At 34.0% G+C, this 18,941-nt stretch overlaps 5 protein-coding genes across 10 annotated transcripts in view; 2 read left to right on the forward strand and 3 right to left on the reverse strand.

Annotated features, from left to right (window-relative positions):
- LOC125048550 (pre-mRNA-splicing factor ATP-dependent RNA helicase PRP16) overlaps positions 1-3,299 on the forward strand; it is a 73,053-nt gene extending 69,754 nt beyond the window's left edge. The window contains exons 18-21 of the mRNA XM_047647263.1: positions 415-556; positions 1,239-1,399; positions 2,140-2,380; positions 3,084-3,299. Of these exons, the coding sequence (XP_047503219.1) occupies positions 415-556; positions 1,239-1,399; positions 2,140-2,380; positions 3,084-3,270 (731 nt within the window). The 3' untranslated portion in view covers positions 3,271-3,299. The remainder of the gene's footprint in view (positions 1-414; positions 557-1,238; positions 1,400-2,139; positions 2,381-3,083) is intronic.
- Positions 3,300-3,695: 396 nt separating this feature from the next.
- Positions 3,696-8,218, reverse strand: LOC125048892 (lipid droplet-regulating VLDL assembly factor AUP1-like). Its single transcript, XM_047647846.1, has 8 exons — positions 8,010-8,218; positions 7,773-7,939; positions 7,452-7,564; positions 6,919-6,992; positions 6,610-6,743; positions 6,149-6,351; positions 5,557-5,728; positions 3,696-5,040 (listed from the first exon to the last, which is right to left on the reverse strand). Exons 1-8 carry the CDS (start codon positions 8,045-8,047, stop codon positions 4,787-4,789), a joined length of 1,155 nt encoding a protein of 384 aa, XP_047503802.1. The 5' UTR covers positions 8,048-8,218; the 3' UTR covers positions 3,696-4,786.
- A 700-nt stretch (positions 8,219-8,918) lies between these two features.
- LOC125048761 lies at positions 8,919-10,629 on the reverse strand. Its single transcript, XM_047647623.1, has 2 exons — positions 10,389-10,629; positions 8,919-10,307 (listed from the first exon to the last, which is right to left on the reverse strand). The coding sequence occupies exon 2, from the start codon at positions 10,196-10,198 to the stop codon at positions 8,924-8,926; it is 1,275 nt and encodes a 424-aa protein (XP_047503579.1). The 5' UTR covers positions 10,199-10,307; positions 10,389-10,629; the 3' UTR covers positions 8,919-8,923.
- A 1,504-nt stretch (positions 10,630-12,133) lies between these two features.
- On the forward strand, positions 12,134-14,531 carry LOC125048760 (mucolipin-3-like). Its single transcript, XM_047647622.1, has 2 exons — positions 12,134-12,292; positions 12,440-14,531. Exon 2 carries the CDS (start codon positions 12,449-12,451, stop codon positions 14,246-14,248), a length of 1,800 nt encoding a protein of 599 aa, XP_047503578.1. The 5' UTR covers positions 12,134-12,292; positions 12,440-12,448; the 3' UTR covers positions 14,249-14,531.
- A 2,496-nt stretch (positions 14,532-17,027) lies between these two features.
- The window catches only part of LOC125048683 (facilitated trehalose transporter Tret1), a 51,628-nt gene continuing 49,714 nt past the window's right edge, over positions 17,028-18,941 (reverse strand). For all 6 annotated transcript variants that reach the window (XM_047647501.1, XM_047647498.1, XM_047647500.1 and 3 more), the window contains exon 3: positions 17,028-18,856. In XM_047647501.1, coding sequence (XP_047503457.1) covers positions 17,496-18,856 — 1,361 coding nt within the window. In that variant the 3' untranslated portion in view covers positions 17,028-17,495. The remainder of the gene's footprint in view (positions 18,857-18,941) is intronic.

An 18,941-nucleotide genomic window follows, 5' to 3' on the forward strand; every position in this document is an offset into this window, starting at 1 on the left:
ACTCAAGTAGGAGAGAGACAGATGTCGAACGGAGTCCGATTGTGCCTCTCTGTCGCTTCGCGCTCTCGCTTGCACTTCAAGCCTTAAATGGAACGCCACAGAGCGAGGTAACGCCGCATGAGTCATGTTTTTACGTGCGTGCAGCCGGCTCCATCGATTTATAAGACGTTGTCACATCAAAAAGTAAAACGTTTTCGAAACGACTAGTATACAAATCCAAGGCCCGTCTTGTCTTCAAGAACTGTCTATTTTCTTAAAGGCCGACAACGCACTCGCGAGCCTTCTGCCATCGCCCGTTTGCCCCCTGTTCTATAAAAAAATATGTTGTAATAACCACAAAACAGTTCAATAATTAAATTTCAACTAAATAAAAATCTTTATAGATAGATATTTGATTAAAACCAAATTGCTTAGTGTCAATGCTGTCCGTCCCCACGGTATTCTACCGACCTCAAGGGCGGGAGGAAGAATCCGACTCCGTGAAAGAGAAGTTCCAGGTGCCGGAGTCCGACCATCTCACTCTCTTGCATCTCTACAACCAGTGGAAGAGTAATAAGTAAGTTTGTATAACAATTTTTTTTTTAAACACAATTCACACCAATTGACCTAGTCCTCATGCTAAGCTGGTGAAGCTTGTGTTATGGGTACTAGGCAACGGATATACATACATAGTATAGATAGACATATAAATACATATTTAAACACCCAAAACCTAAGCACAACACCAAATGCTCATCACATCGATGTTTGTCTCAGCCGGGGATCGAACCCGGGACCCATGCATTCGCAGTCATATTTAACTTTAATGCTGAAAGTTATATATATTTGATTGCCTATATTGCGTCACACGAATTAATGACATAATTTCATCAAAAATAGTTCAATGCATTATTTTTAATTACATTAACGAAATATAACATTAGCGAAACTTATTTTTTTTTTTATTTATTGAGAAAGATTTACAGCTTATTACTAATTTACTTACTAAATACAATGTTCTTTTACGCCATTAAATAAATCTTTACAAAAAGTTAAGTACCTACTAATAATATTAACTGTATTGGTAACAATAAAATGATTTTATTCAACTAAATAAATATATATCAAAGAAAGTAATATATAATATTAAGCGTGTAACTTTCATCCCTGATGTCGTAGGTTCGAATCCAAAGCATCGTGAGAAAAACAGCGTTGCTTAGACACGATAATCGTAACTAAAGTTCATTCGTGTTTCCCAGTTACTCAAGTTCTTGGTGTACGGAGCATTTCGTGCACGCGAAAGCGATGCGCAAAGTGCGTGAGGTCCGACAGCAGTTGAAGGACATATTGCAACAGCAGAGACTGCCGCTCTTGTCCTGTGGGACTGATTGGGATACAGTGCGGAAGTGTATTTGTTCCGGTAAGAACATATGTTATATAATAATAATAATAAAAGCCTTTATTGCTGTAATTACTTATACCTACATACAAATGTGAAATACAAAAAATTCACACTAAAAATAAAAATATAAATACTAATAATTAATCGGCAAGCCGGTTGGTTGGTTTCTGGCCTTGTCCTTGGACATAGGCCACCTCTAAGGGTTTCCACTCTTCTTTGATTCTAGCTTTACGTAGCCACATAGGGCCAGCTACTCTTCGCACATCATCTTCCCATCTTTTTATTTGTCTTCCTCGTTTTCTTTTATATGTTATATAAAACAAGTTATGTTAAAAGTGGATCGTAACGTCTCATCTTTTCAATCAAATTAATACAAATTATAAATTTAATTTTTTTAATTTATTTCTTCGATAATAAAAACACGTGGCATTTTAATTTACAATAATTCCTTATTTGAGGTTTCAATAAATTATTTTGCATGAAATAGAAAATATACAGTACTAATATTTCATAAATTTCTATAAGGTAATTCGCACTACTCACTCTCTCTCAATCGGTCTCAATCGCTCTCTCCCTTTTCCTCGACAAAAACGCTGGACATCTTCGTGACTCTAATATTATTATTGCGTTTCATCCGAAAAAAAATTACCCTCATGCGCCTAAAGAAGTTTCATTTCAATAAGTTATTTTCTTATGTAAATAGCGCCATCTATTTTAATCTTTGTTACCATAGATATTAAGTTTTAGTTTTTCTTCAGCGTACTTCCAACAAGCAGCCCGTCTGAAGGGCATAGGGGAGTACGTGAACTGTCGGACAGGCATGCCTTGCCACCTCCACCCCACTTCGGCGCTGTTCGGTCTGGGCAACTCGCCCGACTACGTGGTGTACCACGAGCTGATGATGACCAGCAAGGAGTACATGCACTGCGTCACGGCCGTGGACGGAAGGTGGCTGGCGGAGTTGGGACCCATGTTCTTCTCGGTCAAGGAGACCGGCAAGTGAGTAGCTCAGCTATTTCTAGACTCACCTGAAGATACTGGGTTCGATATCTAGTGAAACAAAAATTTCTTCGGTAGGACCAGAATGATCTTGCCTCTTTACTAATAAAACAGACATATGCTTGGCCCGTGGGAGGTCTGTCTGTATGTATAACAAAAACATACACAAATTAAATTACAAGTCGAAGTGATAAGACTCAAGTATTACGTAACGAATTTTTTGGGGGATCCTTTTGTAAAAGGTTACAATGCGGGGCGGGAATTGCATTACGCGTTATTGTTGATATTATTTTCGACTTTCCAGTATTTTACACCATATAATGGTAACTTTTAGATATAAAGAGTCACTAGGTGGTCACGAAACATTTTACTATACTTGGGTACAGAAAAACCTTACGGCGCGTTACATGGGGGGGGGGTCAATAATCTCCAAAAATTGCGTGACGTAATACTTGAACGCTCCCTAACCTCCTCCTTTGTTTTTTTGGAATCGGTAAAAAATACTATTTATTTACAGCTATATATTATGGCCAAATTTCAACTAAAAATATGATACAATAGAGTTATTTTTATAAAATTAACAGAAAACTTTTTGCTATCCATTAATCTTTGCCATATTTTTGTTCCCTAAAACTTTAACTTAAAACTTTATACCAAGAGATAGAATCAATGTATTAAAATGACATATTTCATGACATTGAAGAACAAACCGCGACAAGCGCAAAGAAGCAGCAGTCCACTTGCAGCGGATGGAAGAGGAGATGAAAGAGGCCGAACATAAGATGGCGGAAGAGAAGAAGAAGAAAGATCAAGACGTTCCTGTCAAACAGGAAGTCGCTACACCCGGTTTAGCCACGCCCAAGCGAACGCCTCATAGATTTGGATTGTAGATAATAGACAATAAAAATCTATTTCTTTACTGTTTTGTTTATTTTATCCCATTTCATTAAGACTTAAAAAAACTTAATTCATGTGGATTACAGATAATAATAGAAAACTATTTTATGCATGAAAGTTAACATTTCGTTGTAATGAAACCTTTTATTTTAAAAATAGTAGAAAAGAAGAAATTCAATCGTAAATTCTTGTCAATCCCAGTCTTTATCGACCAATGGTAAAATAAAAGCGGAGAAAATTAATTTATTGGCATTTTTCAACCCCATCCATTACGCAGTATATAAGACGGAGAGGCGCCCTGGATGGTTTAAATTCACAAATCGGCCATCTGCCGTCGCTGCAGTCGGTTTTTTCATACTTGAAATTCGTTATAAAGTGTCTCCACTGTATAATCAAAGGAATTGAATAAAAATTAACATTTAGAAACAAAACCTTTTTATTTATAACGACTAAAATAATTACAAAGAATGAAATTGGAAGCAACACGGCAGTTGATCATCTGCTAGGGAAATATACAAATTGTAAAAAAAACTTTTAAAAAATTACATTTATCGTTGTTTTCGAATATTCACAATGGTTAAAACGGTAAACATTATTTTAAAACTCATCTTTAATTTAAAAACCATCGTAATTTTAGAATCAGCATTATTTCGTTAGTAAATCTCTTCAATGGGTAAAATTTATAGTAAATTACTAGGATACAACTAAAACTTAATCTACAAACACGAAAAAATCACTATTTTATACAGATGCCCTAAGTTTGAAACATTTTTGACATGAATAAAAAAATATACTTATGCATGGCCGAATTTTTTCAAACATTTGCCTTTATCATTTAATAATTCATACATTAGCACAATTTAAATCACCAATACTCAAACTAAAATATCCTACCTGTATATAGAGTGAGAGAGACAACAATAGCGTAGTTAGTTAGGAAGAAAGAGACAGCCCCGTATCTCAGTTTGAAATGAGAGCTGATTATTTTAAAATACACAAAATAATAATAAAATAATGCCTATTTTCGGCAAAACTACTGGACTATTAAGGAAGCATAATAATAATGGAGGCATTATACATTTAAGTGATTTTTGTTTATTTAAGCATAAACTGAGTAAAATTGAGGCATTTAATATGAAAATAGGCACCATGGTTTAAATCTTTCAAAGAATAAGCCTCTACTTTATGCGGCTGTTAAAATAATTTGTATTTTTTCTAATTCTCTATTTTAAGAGATCAGCGCCATTCAATTTTAATTATATGATAGGTTTAACCTTTATACATTTATTTAATGACCTATATAATAAAATATAGCTTTATCTATTTATTGTTTCGACTACATATCGATTCAAATTTATATAAAAAAATTAATTAAGACAATATCGAAAAATAAAATAAAAAAAATTCTCAGCTATTTTTTTTACAAATGTACCAATTGAAAGAAAAGAGTTATAACCAATAATCATTTATATATCTATAAATCCAAATAAAAAAGCGAAAAATCCTTGATTAGCAGCTAACGGCGATACGATGTTTTTCGATGTATTTCTGTCTCGCTTCCGCAATCATCTGCGCTTTTTTCTCTTGGAAGCTCATTTGCCTTTCCTTGGCCGTCTTAGGGAAGACCCCCGTGGGGCACGGGGTCACATATTTTGGGCTCGGAGCGGAAGTAGAAGGCTGGGGTTCTGGCCCCGGCTCTGGGGTATAGGGCGTTAGGCCTTCGAGGAAGTTTGTTATCGTCACGTCGACACTACGGGTTTTTGCTGTAATAAAGTTATAAATGAAATGTCAATTTTTTTTAAACATTTTTTTTTATCAAATGTCAATGGTGAAAATATCTTTTCTAACGGATTTAAGCATTAATTATGTGTTGCAGACGCATGGTGGCATAGTGGCTTCAGAGTGCAACTCGCATCCCTGAGGTCGTAGGTTCGATTCCCGGCTTTGCACCAATTCTTGCTATGTGCACATTCAACATTCGCTTGAACGGTTTAGTAAAACATCAGAAGGCTATACCTACTTGCCTATTAGATTGACAAATAATCATGAAACAGATACATAAATCTGAGGCCCAGACCTAAAAAGGTTGTAGATATATTTTTTTTATGTGTTAAGAACGAGAGCTGGTCGTCCCTTTAATGTCAACTAATATTGAGGATCAGATTTTCGAAGATTCTTTTCAAAAGATATATCTATGTTAGGCACGAGTTTGTCTTTGAACTTGCCTCTTACTTTTATTAAATCGCTCCTAATTTACTTTTAAAAATAAAAATCCTCACCAAGGTCCTTCATAATATCCTGCAAGGGCACATTCGGCAGGACTTCCTTGACCTGCCTGGCCAAGCGGGTCCGCTCGTTGACGGGGGCCGAGGGCTGAACTCTGGAAGAGGCTCTCGCGCGAGGCAACACCAGGCGCCTTATGTCCTCGCTGTTCAACTCTGTTGCTTCCACCTAATATTACGAGTATAAGTTACGACGGTCAATTTTTTTTTTTAATTGGACAAAAAAGATAAACACGATACAAAAACAAAAATATGAAAAAGTCTGCCGTTCACAAATTTTATCTGGTAATATTCCAACTAATACGTAATTTTTGAAAAAAAAAATTTTTTGGCAGTTTACTTTTTAAATTACTTTTATAATAACCCTTAGGTCTTATAATATTTGGTACTATTTTTTTCTAAAGACCTCATTTGACAGTTGTTTGTTTCGATTTAAACTCCACCATCTACTCGACCAACTCGCAGCAATTCCGACTGATATTTTGAAACCAGGGGTAAGTCTATTCAGGTGAGGTGACGTTTTTCTCACAACATATTAACGATTTAAAAATCACATCATACATAACTAGAATAATAGAATACATCTCACCTGAAGTGATTCAGCAATCGCTTGTCTGATCCGTTCTCCAAAAACTTGGTCATTATCTCCGTCCCTCTCCAGGGGAGGTAAGGCTCTCACAGAGAACACAGAGTAAGGGGAACAGAGGAACCAGAGTAGATCCCGCCAGGGGAAACGCCGACCTGCTTCTGAGTGACGGTGGACTGTTACTGTTGTGAATGGACGCTCGACACCTGAAAAACACATACATTGGAATGGATTTGTACCGTAAATTCCTTTATTTCTGTTTCTGCATAGTTTGCATTAGAGTTCTTTTCACACCAGTGTGTCCTTAAACATACCTATAAAGATTTAGCTTAATTTTATTCTGTAAATATTTTTTCCTTATTATGATTTAAGTATATGGTAGGAGTGTAACTATATCTCTTATAGTTTGCAATAATACCAAACTGGACACTTAACCTAATGCACATATTTTATAAAATACTTACTGATTGCAATAGGCTGCACAATATTGGGCAACGGGAAGGAACAATCTGTAAACTTTAGCAGTCCTTTGCCATTCGTAGGACCACCTTCTGGCTGCAATAGCACTGGTTTATCGGGACTCTCAGCAAAATGTTGCCTGAAATTAAATTATTTTAGAATAAATTCCAAACACAATTTACCCATAACAAAAATATATTTTTTTAAAGAATAACATATTAATACAGAGTCCACAAAATGTATATTTAACATCAATAGTATGCAGATAAAAACTAAATTGTTAATTCAAAAGCTACAAAGCAAAAACAACTTACTTCCTAACAAACAAGGCAATGTTCTTTATACCAAGAGTTGAGGCAAAAAATGGTGGCACTTTCCATTTTCTTAACTGTAATAAGAAAACATTTGATTGTTTCATACATAATACACTTATATATAACTTCAGAGTTAACCTTTGAAATCATCAAGGTCAAAAATTATGTATTCGAAATTATATGGTAATGTGTTTTGACTAACATACAAATGGAATTAAATCAGGAATCAAAAAGATTTATGGATTGCTACAGGCCTTAATTTAGGAGGAAATGAAGATTGCTACAATAATCTAAATATAATTATTATAATTCTATTATTTATAATATTAGTTGTTTTAAACAATGATAAGCAATAAATCAAGTTGATTATTATTGCAATATTTCAAAATATGTACTTATATCTAATCTAGAAAAATTAATATTTATCTCACAAATAAATTTTTATTTTTTTCTTCTATAAAGACCTTCTAGAACTTCTGCTAACTGTAACATTTTAATTCATATAAAAAGTACTATATTTTGCAGTTACTTACAGTTATACTTCCAAGAGCTCGACTAGCCGCAAGTGAATCCAAACATGACACATAGTTAGCTACAAACACACTGCACTTTGGATCTTTGTTACCTTTTTCCTTTATGTAAACTCCTGGAAATTAAGAATTATAACATTTAAAGAAGATAATAATTATCATATAACTACTAGAACCAGTCTGACATTTGACAATACCCTAGTTGATATAGGAAACTGTATATTAAAACCATTAGGATAACAATTGTGAAATATGTTATCCTCATGACAAACTTTTCAACAAGCCTTTTAAATTATTTTAAGGTAATAAATATAATTATCTTACCAAAAGTCAAACATGCCAGTGTTGATATCAATTGCCTAGCAGCAAATTTGTCTGGCAAAATAAATGAAGCAATCCATAATATACAGGCTAAAACTATTCTTAATGCCATTAATATCAATCCAAACGGCAGATATAACAGAAATTGAATGGGATTGTCCCCACAAAACCTGGAAGGTTAAAAAGTTAATTAATACCACTTTCCCTTGAAAATATTGAGAAACGAGCATATTTTATTACCTTTCATCGTTGATGAGTTTTTCTGCTGTTAGAGCCATATTTTGTTCAGTTGTTTACTACAACTACGCTCGCTAATATTTACAATAAAACTTTATTAACATCGATAATGTGAAAGAACATTAAAATTTGAGAGTTTTCTTATCATATTTTGATTGTATTCAGTACTTCGTCCTTTTTCGATACACTCGATATAATAATTTTGACAATTTACTAATGCTATCAGCTATGACACATCTTTTATTCCACAGATTCTGCGCTTTAAACATTTTATCACGTGGATAGGCAGATAGATCAGGTGCTTTCAAATAGGGAGGCAAAAAAACTGGGATTTCCTTGGTCCTAAAGTACCTTGGATAAAGTATTATTATTAAAGCTTTATTACAATCCATACAACATTTGGTTAGTTTTCATTTCTTAAGACGAGTATTAGTTGTAAAAAATTTAAGTTAATTTTAATTCTTTTTTAAAAGTCAAGGTTTTGTATAGCCCCGTTTAGGGTAAAAGCCTCCTCCATATTTTTCCATTTTTCTTTGTCTTGAGCAACATTCATCGATCATTCAGATACTTTCGCTCAAGGAATTACAGCCTTATAAAAATAATGGTAACGAAAGTAACACGGCATTCTAAAAACCCGTGTAAATGTAGAATTAACAGAACAAAGAATTATTTCTTAATTATAGTATCAAAAAACCTTCTTAATTCATTACGACGAATCAACTAAAACAATACAATATCGTCTGAGTGAAGTCATTTTTAGTTATTATGCCATTTTATTAAAAAATTAAGACCAATATTGTTTTCAACAAAAGTCCAAATACGCCAGTGTTGCCAGATCCAAATTTAATTTTCCGGGAGGTATATCTATAAAAATCCGGGAGTCTTATGGTAAAATTACAAAAATAATCGGGAGAGTTTTAATACATATTTTTATTAAGTTTCTGTAAAATTTGGTCTTTAATTTCGAAATTGAAGCAATTAGAATTTTTCAAAATGTTTTTTGTATGCAGGACTCCCGATATTACCGGGGTAGAGAGTTGGTTCCGTAACTTTGTTTTCGTTAAATTTATTTGCGAAAACAGCCTTTCCACAGATGCACTTGAGTGTGGCAAGCACATAAAACTCAAAACTGTCAAAGTTAAATTTGGAAACATTTTTCTGCCATCACCCAAATGCATCTGGGCTATCTTTTTCCAGAAAGCTCCTACTTCTAAATTTTCATCTTCAGTATTTAACTTCGTATTCCGAAGAAGCCGCCATTCGGTGTCAATCTGTTGAATAACATTTGAAGGTGCTATATTTGGGAACCTTCCCAATATGTCAGCGATGGATAGTATTTTGCCACTACAAACTATTTTTGGATCCATAAATTCCATTTTTTTCAAAATTTCCATATCGTCTTCAAATGGAAATCGCTGTAATAGTTGTTTAATTGCCTCAATGTAAAACTCTAAACAGCGGAACTTGAATTTTTTTATTTCTTCGGGACTGATTGTTAATGTTGGTGAAGATAATGTCGCCCCTACTTCAGCGCCTAAATACCAATCTTTTATATCCATGTACTTTCTGGGATTTTTATAGTCGATGTTTTTGTGATCATTTCTTGAAATGTATTCTTCTTTCACATAACATCCCAAAATTGTGTAGATTACGGTCATCACCCTGTTGTAAATTATGTGTACATTTGTATTTTCTGATTGCATGGTTCTGTTTAGTTCGTTGAATATTCCTAAGGCATACGCCATAAATTGCAGATATAGCTTGTTCACTGGATTTTCTATCATTCTCAATATGTTTTCTGCAGCTTTAATACGGTCGCTGAAAATAGCGTCCCTAAAGTACAACTTTAAGGCTTCGTATTGTTCTAGCAACCTCTTTACTACTGCCTCTAAAGAGAGCCATCTTGTTTGAGAAGGTTGCAGCAATTTGTGTGGTTTTAATTCCAAAAATTCTTGGAATTCTTTCAACGAGCCGGTACGTTTTGGGCTACCATTCAAATAGTTATACACATCCCGTGCTAGATCTTCGGGTTCTCGAGGCAATTTTAAGCAAGCGTTTGACGCTACAAGATGTACAGAATGGCATACACATTTCATAACGAAAAGGTGTGGTATGTCTTGTTTGAACTTCGTTGCAAGAGAATTGTTCTTTCCCATCATTACGTTGGCACCATCTGCGGCCAGCCCTATCATATTTTTTTATAAGGAATCCCCAATTCTGTCATTTTTTTGTAATTACTTCATGCAATTTTTCGGCGTTACCTTCAAGAATTTCAAATAATTCAAAAAAAAAATCTTCCACCTGAAAAAGAATAGGGTTTAAAAAGTATTCAAAAGTAACATATTTGAAATGTAAACTTTACATTATAAACATAATATTTACCTTCAGATTATTTCGAGCAATCCTCACAATTACTGCCAAATGCTTTTTTGTACTTTTATCAGTACTTTCATCAGCTGTTAATGAAAATTTATTTGTCTGCATGGCTTCAACCATGATGTCAACGTCACTTCTTCCCAACACCTCCGAAATAATTTTTGTTGTTTTAGTACGTCCACAGGTAATCCTTTTTGCAACTTCAGAATCTGGGCATACTGCTCTTATTAAATCTGGGAAATGTTCCATCACAATGATCGGAATATTATGTTCAACTATGAATGCGGCGATTCTAATTTCTGATTGTTTTACTAGTTTTTCTAACGATGTAGATTTTTTTGTAAACATCTGGTCTAGACTCTGTTGACCTCGAATTTTCAGCTTATTGCTTTCGTGTTTTTTTGTCTCTTTATGTCTTTTAATATCATTTTTACCCCCTCTCGTTATATTTATTTCGCAAGAGCACACTTTACAATAAGCGAAATCTGGACCTGAAAAGTATATTTTTTAATAATTATAGCCTAAATATCGCAACAAAAATGCGTTAATTTCTCAAGACAAAAACTCCGGTACTTTAAGCATACTTTTTTAACCTGGCAACTTTTAATAGGCCGCCGTCAAGAAGCTAGCCGCCGCGTCATCGACTATGACATTGACGTTAAGCAGCGTGCGTGAGCGTTTTGCATCGTCTATGTTTGCATCCAATCCAATACACTACACGCACACACACAATTTTACATGTGTATGCACACAAATCCAGGAGTTTTCCTGATAACCGGATAAAAACGAATGAATGGGTTTTTTGTATTCAAGTTTTTATCGGCGAGCAACTAAAAAAGGCTTTTATTATTTATCGCTTACCTTTATTACTTTTTGATAACCATCCCTCAAACAGATCATCTTTTTCCCAATCCGGCTTATAGCTGACACTGTACTTCTTTTTCTTTGGAGGTGTATTTTGCACCTCTTTATCACTCTCAGAACTAGACATTCTAAATTCTGATAATTTTTTACAGCTTTAAAACTTGTTTATAACACTTTAAAACGATATTTGGTCCGAGATAACAAAAACAAAGCGATTGCAAAATGCAAGCAAACAAAACTTTGCTCACTTCACTTCACAGACGCAATCTAATCTAATGCTGTTGATTTAAAATACCTTACTAATACTATTACTATTACTAAACTGAACTATGTCTCCTAATTTGGTCGTATAATAATTAGAGAAACCGGTTTGTCTATGTTCTCTGAATTCCAAAGGTTTGCTGTTTTATATTCAACTTTATTCCATTCCATCAAGGCATACTTTACGCTACATACTTTACAAACTCATTACTTTTGTGATTCGTTCGGTGGTTCGGTGATTCGTTTCACGCAGTAGAGGCAGTGTTTTTAGTAACTTGCGTTGAATCTGTGGAACAGTAAATTAAAATCGGGAGGTTTAATTAAGGATCCGGGATATCGGGAGACATTTAGTAAAATCGGGAGAACTCCCGGAAAATCGGGAGACCTGGCAACACTGAAATACGCCTACATGACCATAGAACTTATAAATAAAATCGTTTGCAAAACTAAGGCAACGTTTAGGTAAATATACTTTTAAGTGAACAACACAACAAATATTATGTTATTTGTCATGACAGTTTTGATTGACAGTATAATATGAAAACTATATATTTATGTACTTCTATTTTATAAAGCAAATTGAGTATCCTACTACCTGTAACTATTTCGGACTTCCGTAGTCTGTGTTCCTTATCCTTAGTGTCGAGTTGTCTGTGGTGCCTGGTGGAGTTTGGAGCTAAGCTAGAGAAGTTAGGATTCAGGAAGGTGTTGATAATAATAACAAAAACCTAAAATTTAGAGACCTTAGCCTTGATCTGAAAAGAAACTAAAGAAGCAACATAAAGGTAACGAACTCAATTAAATTTACAAATTATGTCTGCAATGATAAAAATTATTTAGAAACAAAGAAAAAGGGAAGCAATTACGTGCAAGAAAACTGTGTTGTTGACCTTAGAAGTATTTATATATTTTAATAGTAACTGTTATTCCAGTTGGTGCCAATGGATACTATTGTTTCAACGCCGGAAGAAACAGCCTCAGATTTAGAAGAGGATATAAAAGTAATAAGAAATCCTTCCAATAGTAGAAACAATGAATGTTTTACTTCACGGTCAACTTCTACTTCGGACATACACCAACTTGAGGAAAAAATGAGACGCAAGTTGCAGTTTTTCTTTATGAATCCGATCGAGAAATGGCGAGCGAAACGTAAATTTCCATACAAATTCGTTGTGCAGGTGATTAAAATAGTATTGGTAACACTCCAACTTTGCTTGTTTGCCCATAACAGATACAATCATGTAAATTACACCTGGGACAATCGTATAAGTTTTTCTCATTTGTTTTTACTTGGATGGGACTCTACTCGCGAAATAAATGCCTATCCACCTGGTGCAGGGCCCTTAGCTGTTTACAAACTTGATGAGTTTTACAATACCCTTGATTTTGCATATAATGGTTATACAAATATATCCAATGCTATTGGCCCATATTCATATGACAATGAAGATAACAATATGACAGAACCTGTTTTTTGCCAATACAATTACAAAAAAGGTATAATCTATGGATATAATGAAAGTTATGAATTTAATTCAGAGATTGTTAAAAGTTGTATAAATTTTTCAAATAGTGAAGGGCAGCTATTTACTTCTAAACAATATTTGAATGATACAGGGTTGGACATTAACTTTGCAGCATTAGTGAGAGCAGAACTTATGTTTTCTTTGAAGACAATAAATTTAAGAGCAGCTGGACCAATTACACCACCTGATTGTTATCGTTTTGATATTGCTATAATATTTGACAATGAAGATCATGATGGTCAAATGTCCTTAACCCTGGAGGCTGAACCTTACAAACTTGCCTGCAAAGGTGATCAAGCTTATATTACTGATAACAAAATTGACCAAATTTTGAGAAGCATTTTGAACATATTTGTGATTATTATTTGTAGTGCATCACTTATGTTATGCAGTAGAGCTATTTATCGTGCACAACTATTAAGAGAATTGACTAACCAATTCTTTATTAAAGCATATGATCGACCCTTAAGTTTGGATGGCAGCTTAGAATTTTTAAATATGTGGTACATAATGATCATTGTTAATGATATCTTAATAATTATGGGATCTGCTATTAAAGAACAAATTGAACGAAATCAATATACAAACGATCAGTGGAATGTTTGCTCATTGTTTTTGGGAACAGGGAACTTATTAGTATGGTTTGGTGTACTTCGATATCTAGGATTCTTTAAAACATATAATGTTGTTATACTGACATTGAAGAAGGCTGCTCCAAAAATCTTTAGATTTTCATTTTGTGCTCTTCTTCTATATGCAGGCTTCATGTTCTGTGGTTGGCTAATACTAGGTCCGTACCATATGAAATTCAGATCACTTGCCACCACATCTGAATGTCTTTTTTCATTAATAAATGGAGATGACATGTTTGCAACATTCTCAATCATGTCCAAGAAATCACCTATGTTATGGTGGTTTAGTAGGATATACTTGTATTCATTTATAAGTTTGTACATTTATGTTGTACTCAGTTTATTTATTTCGGTTATCATGGATGCATATGATACAATAAAACAATATTATAAAGAAGGCTTTCCAAAGAGTGATTTGCAGCAATTTATTGGTGAAGCAAGCGTTAATGAAGTGTCCTCGGGCTTATACAGAAGTCAGAGTTCAACATCTTTGAATGCTTTCATGAATTCCTTATTTTGTTGCAATGTGTATCGAAGTGCTTATTCAAAAATAGGAGGTAATTCCACCTTTAATATGTTGTAGGCTCAAATGTTTAAAATTAGTTTTAAATTTTTTGTAGCTGTATTGTAAATATGTACTGTAATGTATATTAGATCTTTTTTGAGTTACCAATGTTGTACAACCACCAAAAAATGGTGGCTTTATATATTATTATGATAATAATGAATACTGTTGAATTTTATTATACTAGAAATTAATTAATTATAATCAAATACCAAATATCATTATTTTAAGATGATTACAGGCATTGTATTCAAGTATTCTGTCCATTATTTAATGATATAATAAAGCATGGTTATATCAACAGTGATTTTATTATTTTATATACCTGTGTCAGAATGTGTTTTTTAATATACTTTTATAAGTATCAAGTAAGTAGCAATATGAATAAAGAAATTTTGCTTTGATGATTACTCACACAAATTGTCAATCTAGGTGTGTTATTTGAAAACAAATTATTTTTAATAATTCTAAGTACGACATATTCTTATTAGAAGTTGATATTTGCATTATACTGTATGCTATATGTCATGGGAGATAAAGACATCAAAATGATTGAAGCAATGCAAATATGCCACCCAGTGCTCCAACATTTCAAATAAATTTAGTAGTCTAATACTTCATCAATAATACCGTAAATACCTTTTTTTTTGATATTATATAGATGTGCAGGTGAACTTCGTATCACCTACATAATACATGTGTTTGTGTCAAAACTTAACAGACCAATGAGTTCGGACTAATAAAGCTATGAAACAGACATTTCTGAAGGTATGAACGGAGTGACAGTGTTTTATTTCTAATAAACTATGAACAGATTGGAAATTTGGAATTGGAAAATTAAATTGTAGTCTGTGTCTTTATTTATTATTTGTCTTTCCCGCTTAACTCTTGCCTGAACCACAAATATTTCAAACTCTTAAATAGCCAAATCGGTTCTGCCATTCTCGGGTTTTAGCGAGACAAACGAACAGCAATTCATTTTTATATTTTACAATGTTAACAGAGCGAATGACATCAATGACTAAATATTTCTCAAAGCTCAATATTAACATTTGTTGTTGCTCCGGGTATCGAACCCTGGACTTCCTAGTTACATCAGAATGTATTAATAAGCAAATCGGATAGCCATATAAGCCACGAAGCAGAGAAATAAGAATTATTAAAATTGTAGTTATGCCTGTTTTCCGTAAACAAACGTTAGAGTCAATTTATGATTTTTATGGAGATATTATATTATTAATGTAAAATATAATATTACTTCTCTATCTCTTTTATTAATGTTACACATTTATGTATGATAACTTTTAATACTGTTAATTTACACGCCTTCAATTCAAACGCCTTCTTGAATTTTTTAGCAATGGTTTTTCAAATAAATCTAAAAAAAATTTTTAAATCGAATCGTTATATCAAAATAACTCATCTATTTCTTTACAGCGTAAATGCACGTAGTGCACTATATTTATTTTTATAAATAAGAGAGTTTCTGTACAGTAATTCAAAGTCCAGGCAAGCTTATGTACCTATTTTTTATATATTTATTTATAGGACCCCTACATGGTATCTAGACTTTCAGGCACACAATCAGTGATCAGACAGATCTGTGGCCAAGAAAAAGTACGGAAATTATCTTGTCGTAACGCACAGAAATTAAATAATTTTCCTCTGAAACGATAAGGGATCTATTTGGTGGTCGTATTTACGAGTGCGCGGGCCGCGGGCCTTCAGTTTACCGTAGTGCAGGGCATAGTTAATACGTATATACACGTCTCGCTATTCTTTGACGGCTCGCAAAACACGAAACATTATTTTCGTACGCGATCACGAAGAAGCTTGATTTGAGAAAAGCAATAAAGGCAGAAGGTGAAAATTATAATTATTAGAAAAGAAACTTCCTATTGTTTTAAGCATTTATGTAAAATAGGTAAGGAGAAAATATTTCTGTTAAAGGAAAAGATATGGTATCTTTATTTATTTATTTACACTTCGTTACCTTACACAAAAACATACATATAAAAAAGCAGATTGCATAAGTTATTAGGCAAGTTTTTGATGATTTTGCAAATATTTCTCGAAACTTATAATCTTGTTAGATACAAGTATTATTTCGAGTATACCCCTAGCCTATATCACTAGCATAACATCACTTCTATGCGGCGGCACGAGTATTTTCCCGAAAAATCAGTAATTTTGAATAATTAATTATAATGACTGCAGCTTAATAGACACATTGATGTAAACTATAGATGAGTTCAAAAATTGTTTAAACGCGTTGAGTTTTCATGTCTTTAAGGATCTTGGAAGTCAGGATCTGATAATATGTCGTAAAGCAGAGCTGGTATCATTGTTACGGGTAGTACATGACTATAGCACTGGCAGTAAGACTTGTTTTGTTTGTAGGAAGACATATGCAATGCTTAAACAACGCAGAGGCCTAGTTTAACAGGTGTATAAGACAAAAAATTGCGTCATTTGATCTGATTTTTTTATCTGTATGGGATTTAATAAAAAATATAATAATTGTGTAACAATTTTATTAAATGCATCGTTCAATTTGCACACGAACTTTACAAATACGTAATTTATCGAATATGTTCTTAACAAGTGTACTATTATACATCTATAAAATAACACTCATTTTAACTTACATATTTAGAACTAAATTAAAAACAGCCAAATTTCATACAATTACTCAATAAATATGGCATTTTATTTATAAAATAAACTATACAATATGGCAATGTTAATGTAAATAAAATTATAATGAAATTCTATTCTATAAAAAAAATGATAATAGTAAATAAAATAGGATTTTTATTACGATAAAATATTTACAATGATTGTATTTTACATTTCATTTACATACTTTTAACAAAAATAAATAAATTCATAATATCGTAACTTGTGTGAATGAAGCATAGGATATTTCTTGTCATGTATTGTTCATCCCCTGAAATAATTCTTGCATTTATTTCATTCACATGTGTTTAAAATTAAAATGATTTAACAAATATATAAAAATAGCTGTCCTAAAATACATTCCTATAATCTAACTTTAATAAAGAAAATGTTCTAAATTCGTTATTTGCAAGATATAAAGAAAACCAGTCAGACATTCAATTAAATAATGTTAAACTAAATTTCACAGAACTTAGAGCTAATGTGTCGACGAAATCGAAACGATCTTTGGTAGGGAAATAAAGCTACCAACGTTACCAGAGACATCTAGACTACAAAATAGTGTAAAACATTTCAGTCTAAAAGCTTATTTCTTTTCCTCCGTGTGTACCGTCTGCGGCTCTGCCCCCAACATTAGCTGAATTTCGTCGACACTCTTGCCCTTCGTTTCGGGAATTATGAAGAATATGAAGATAAAACCGACAACCATGATTCCAGCGAACAACCAAAACACCTGACCGGAGCCAATAGAGTTATTCAAGGAGTTGAAAGTGCTAGTCACCGTGAAACTGAGCAACCAATTCAAGGTACCGGCCGTCGAACTGACGAAAGCCTTGATATCGATGAGGCACAACTCTCCGGCCATCATCCACGGGATGGGACCGAATCCTATCGAGAAGGCGATAATGAATAGCGACAACGACACTAATGGCAACCAGGACAAGGCCGTCACTATCGAAGAGTCCGACCCGTGCGTGTCTTGTAGGAAGAAATAGACGCCCAAAGCCGTGGAACATATGCACATCACTAGAGCGGAGAACAAAAGGAGAATACGTCTTCCCAACTTATCGACAACGACACTGGAAGCGAACGTCGCTACGACCTGTATGACACCGATAATTATGGTGGCGATGGCCGGTTCGATAGCTGCGCCGGCGCTTTTGAAAATCTTAGACGTGTTGAAGATCACAGCGTTAATACCCGACAGCTGCTGGAACAACATCAGCGCATAGCAAATCATAACAGCTTTTAAAGCGGTCTTCTTTGTGATCGCGGACCCGAATGAGATGGGATTATTCTTCGATTCTTCGGCTTTAGTCTGTAGACTCGTCAATTCACTGTCCACGTCGTAATTCCTCCCTCGCAGTCTTATCAAAGAGTCTCTCGCTTCGTCGTGTCTCCCTTTGACGACCAAGAAGTTCGGACTCTCAGGCATAAAGAAGAAGGTAACGGCGAACACAATCGGTATCAAAGTGCAGAGAATGTTAAAGACGAAGACGCTAGTGTAGCTACCGACAGCGTACGCGAACAGTATACCGACAGTTACCATCAATTGGAAGAAGCTTCCCAAAGTTCCTCTTATAGAATCCTGGGCTATTTCACTCGTATACGCCGGTGCCGTGACGCAAAACGCTCCACCGGCAATACCGGTTATAAATCTTCCAGTCATGAGCATCCCAACGTTCGAAGCGAAAGTTATCAAGAGCCATCCGAGCGTGAACGGTAACGTGAGGAACAACATGGTCTTCTTTCTGCCGAGTATGTCCATTATGAGACCGATTGGGAAACATACTGCCGCCGCTCCCAGATTTATTAAAGATGAAACCCAATCTCCCTGGGATTCTGATACTGAGAAGTTATAATCTGTGCTGTTATCTTGAGTTATCTTCAATATGACTGGGGATGACCAACCCAGCATAGAACCCGCGGCCAAGGCTCCAAGGGTAGCTGAAAAGAGATACATGTTTATTACTTTTTTTTTAATTATATTTTACAATTTTGTAAACCCGAAACATTCCATTTACGTTTCTTT

Source organism: Pieris napi, chromosome 4, assembly GCF_905475465.1.
Source record: "Pieris napi chromosome 4, ilPieNapi1.2, whole genome shotgun sequence".
NCBI lineage: Eukaryota > Metazoa > Arthropoda > Insecta > Lepidoptera > Pieridae > Pieris > Pieris napi.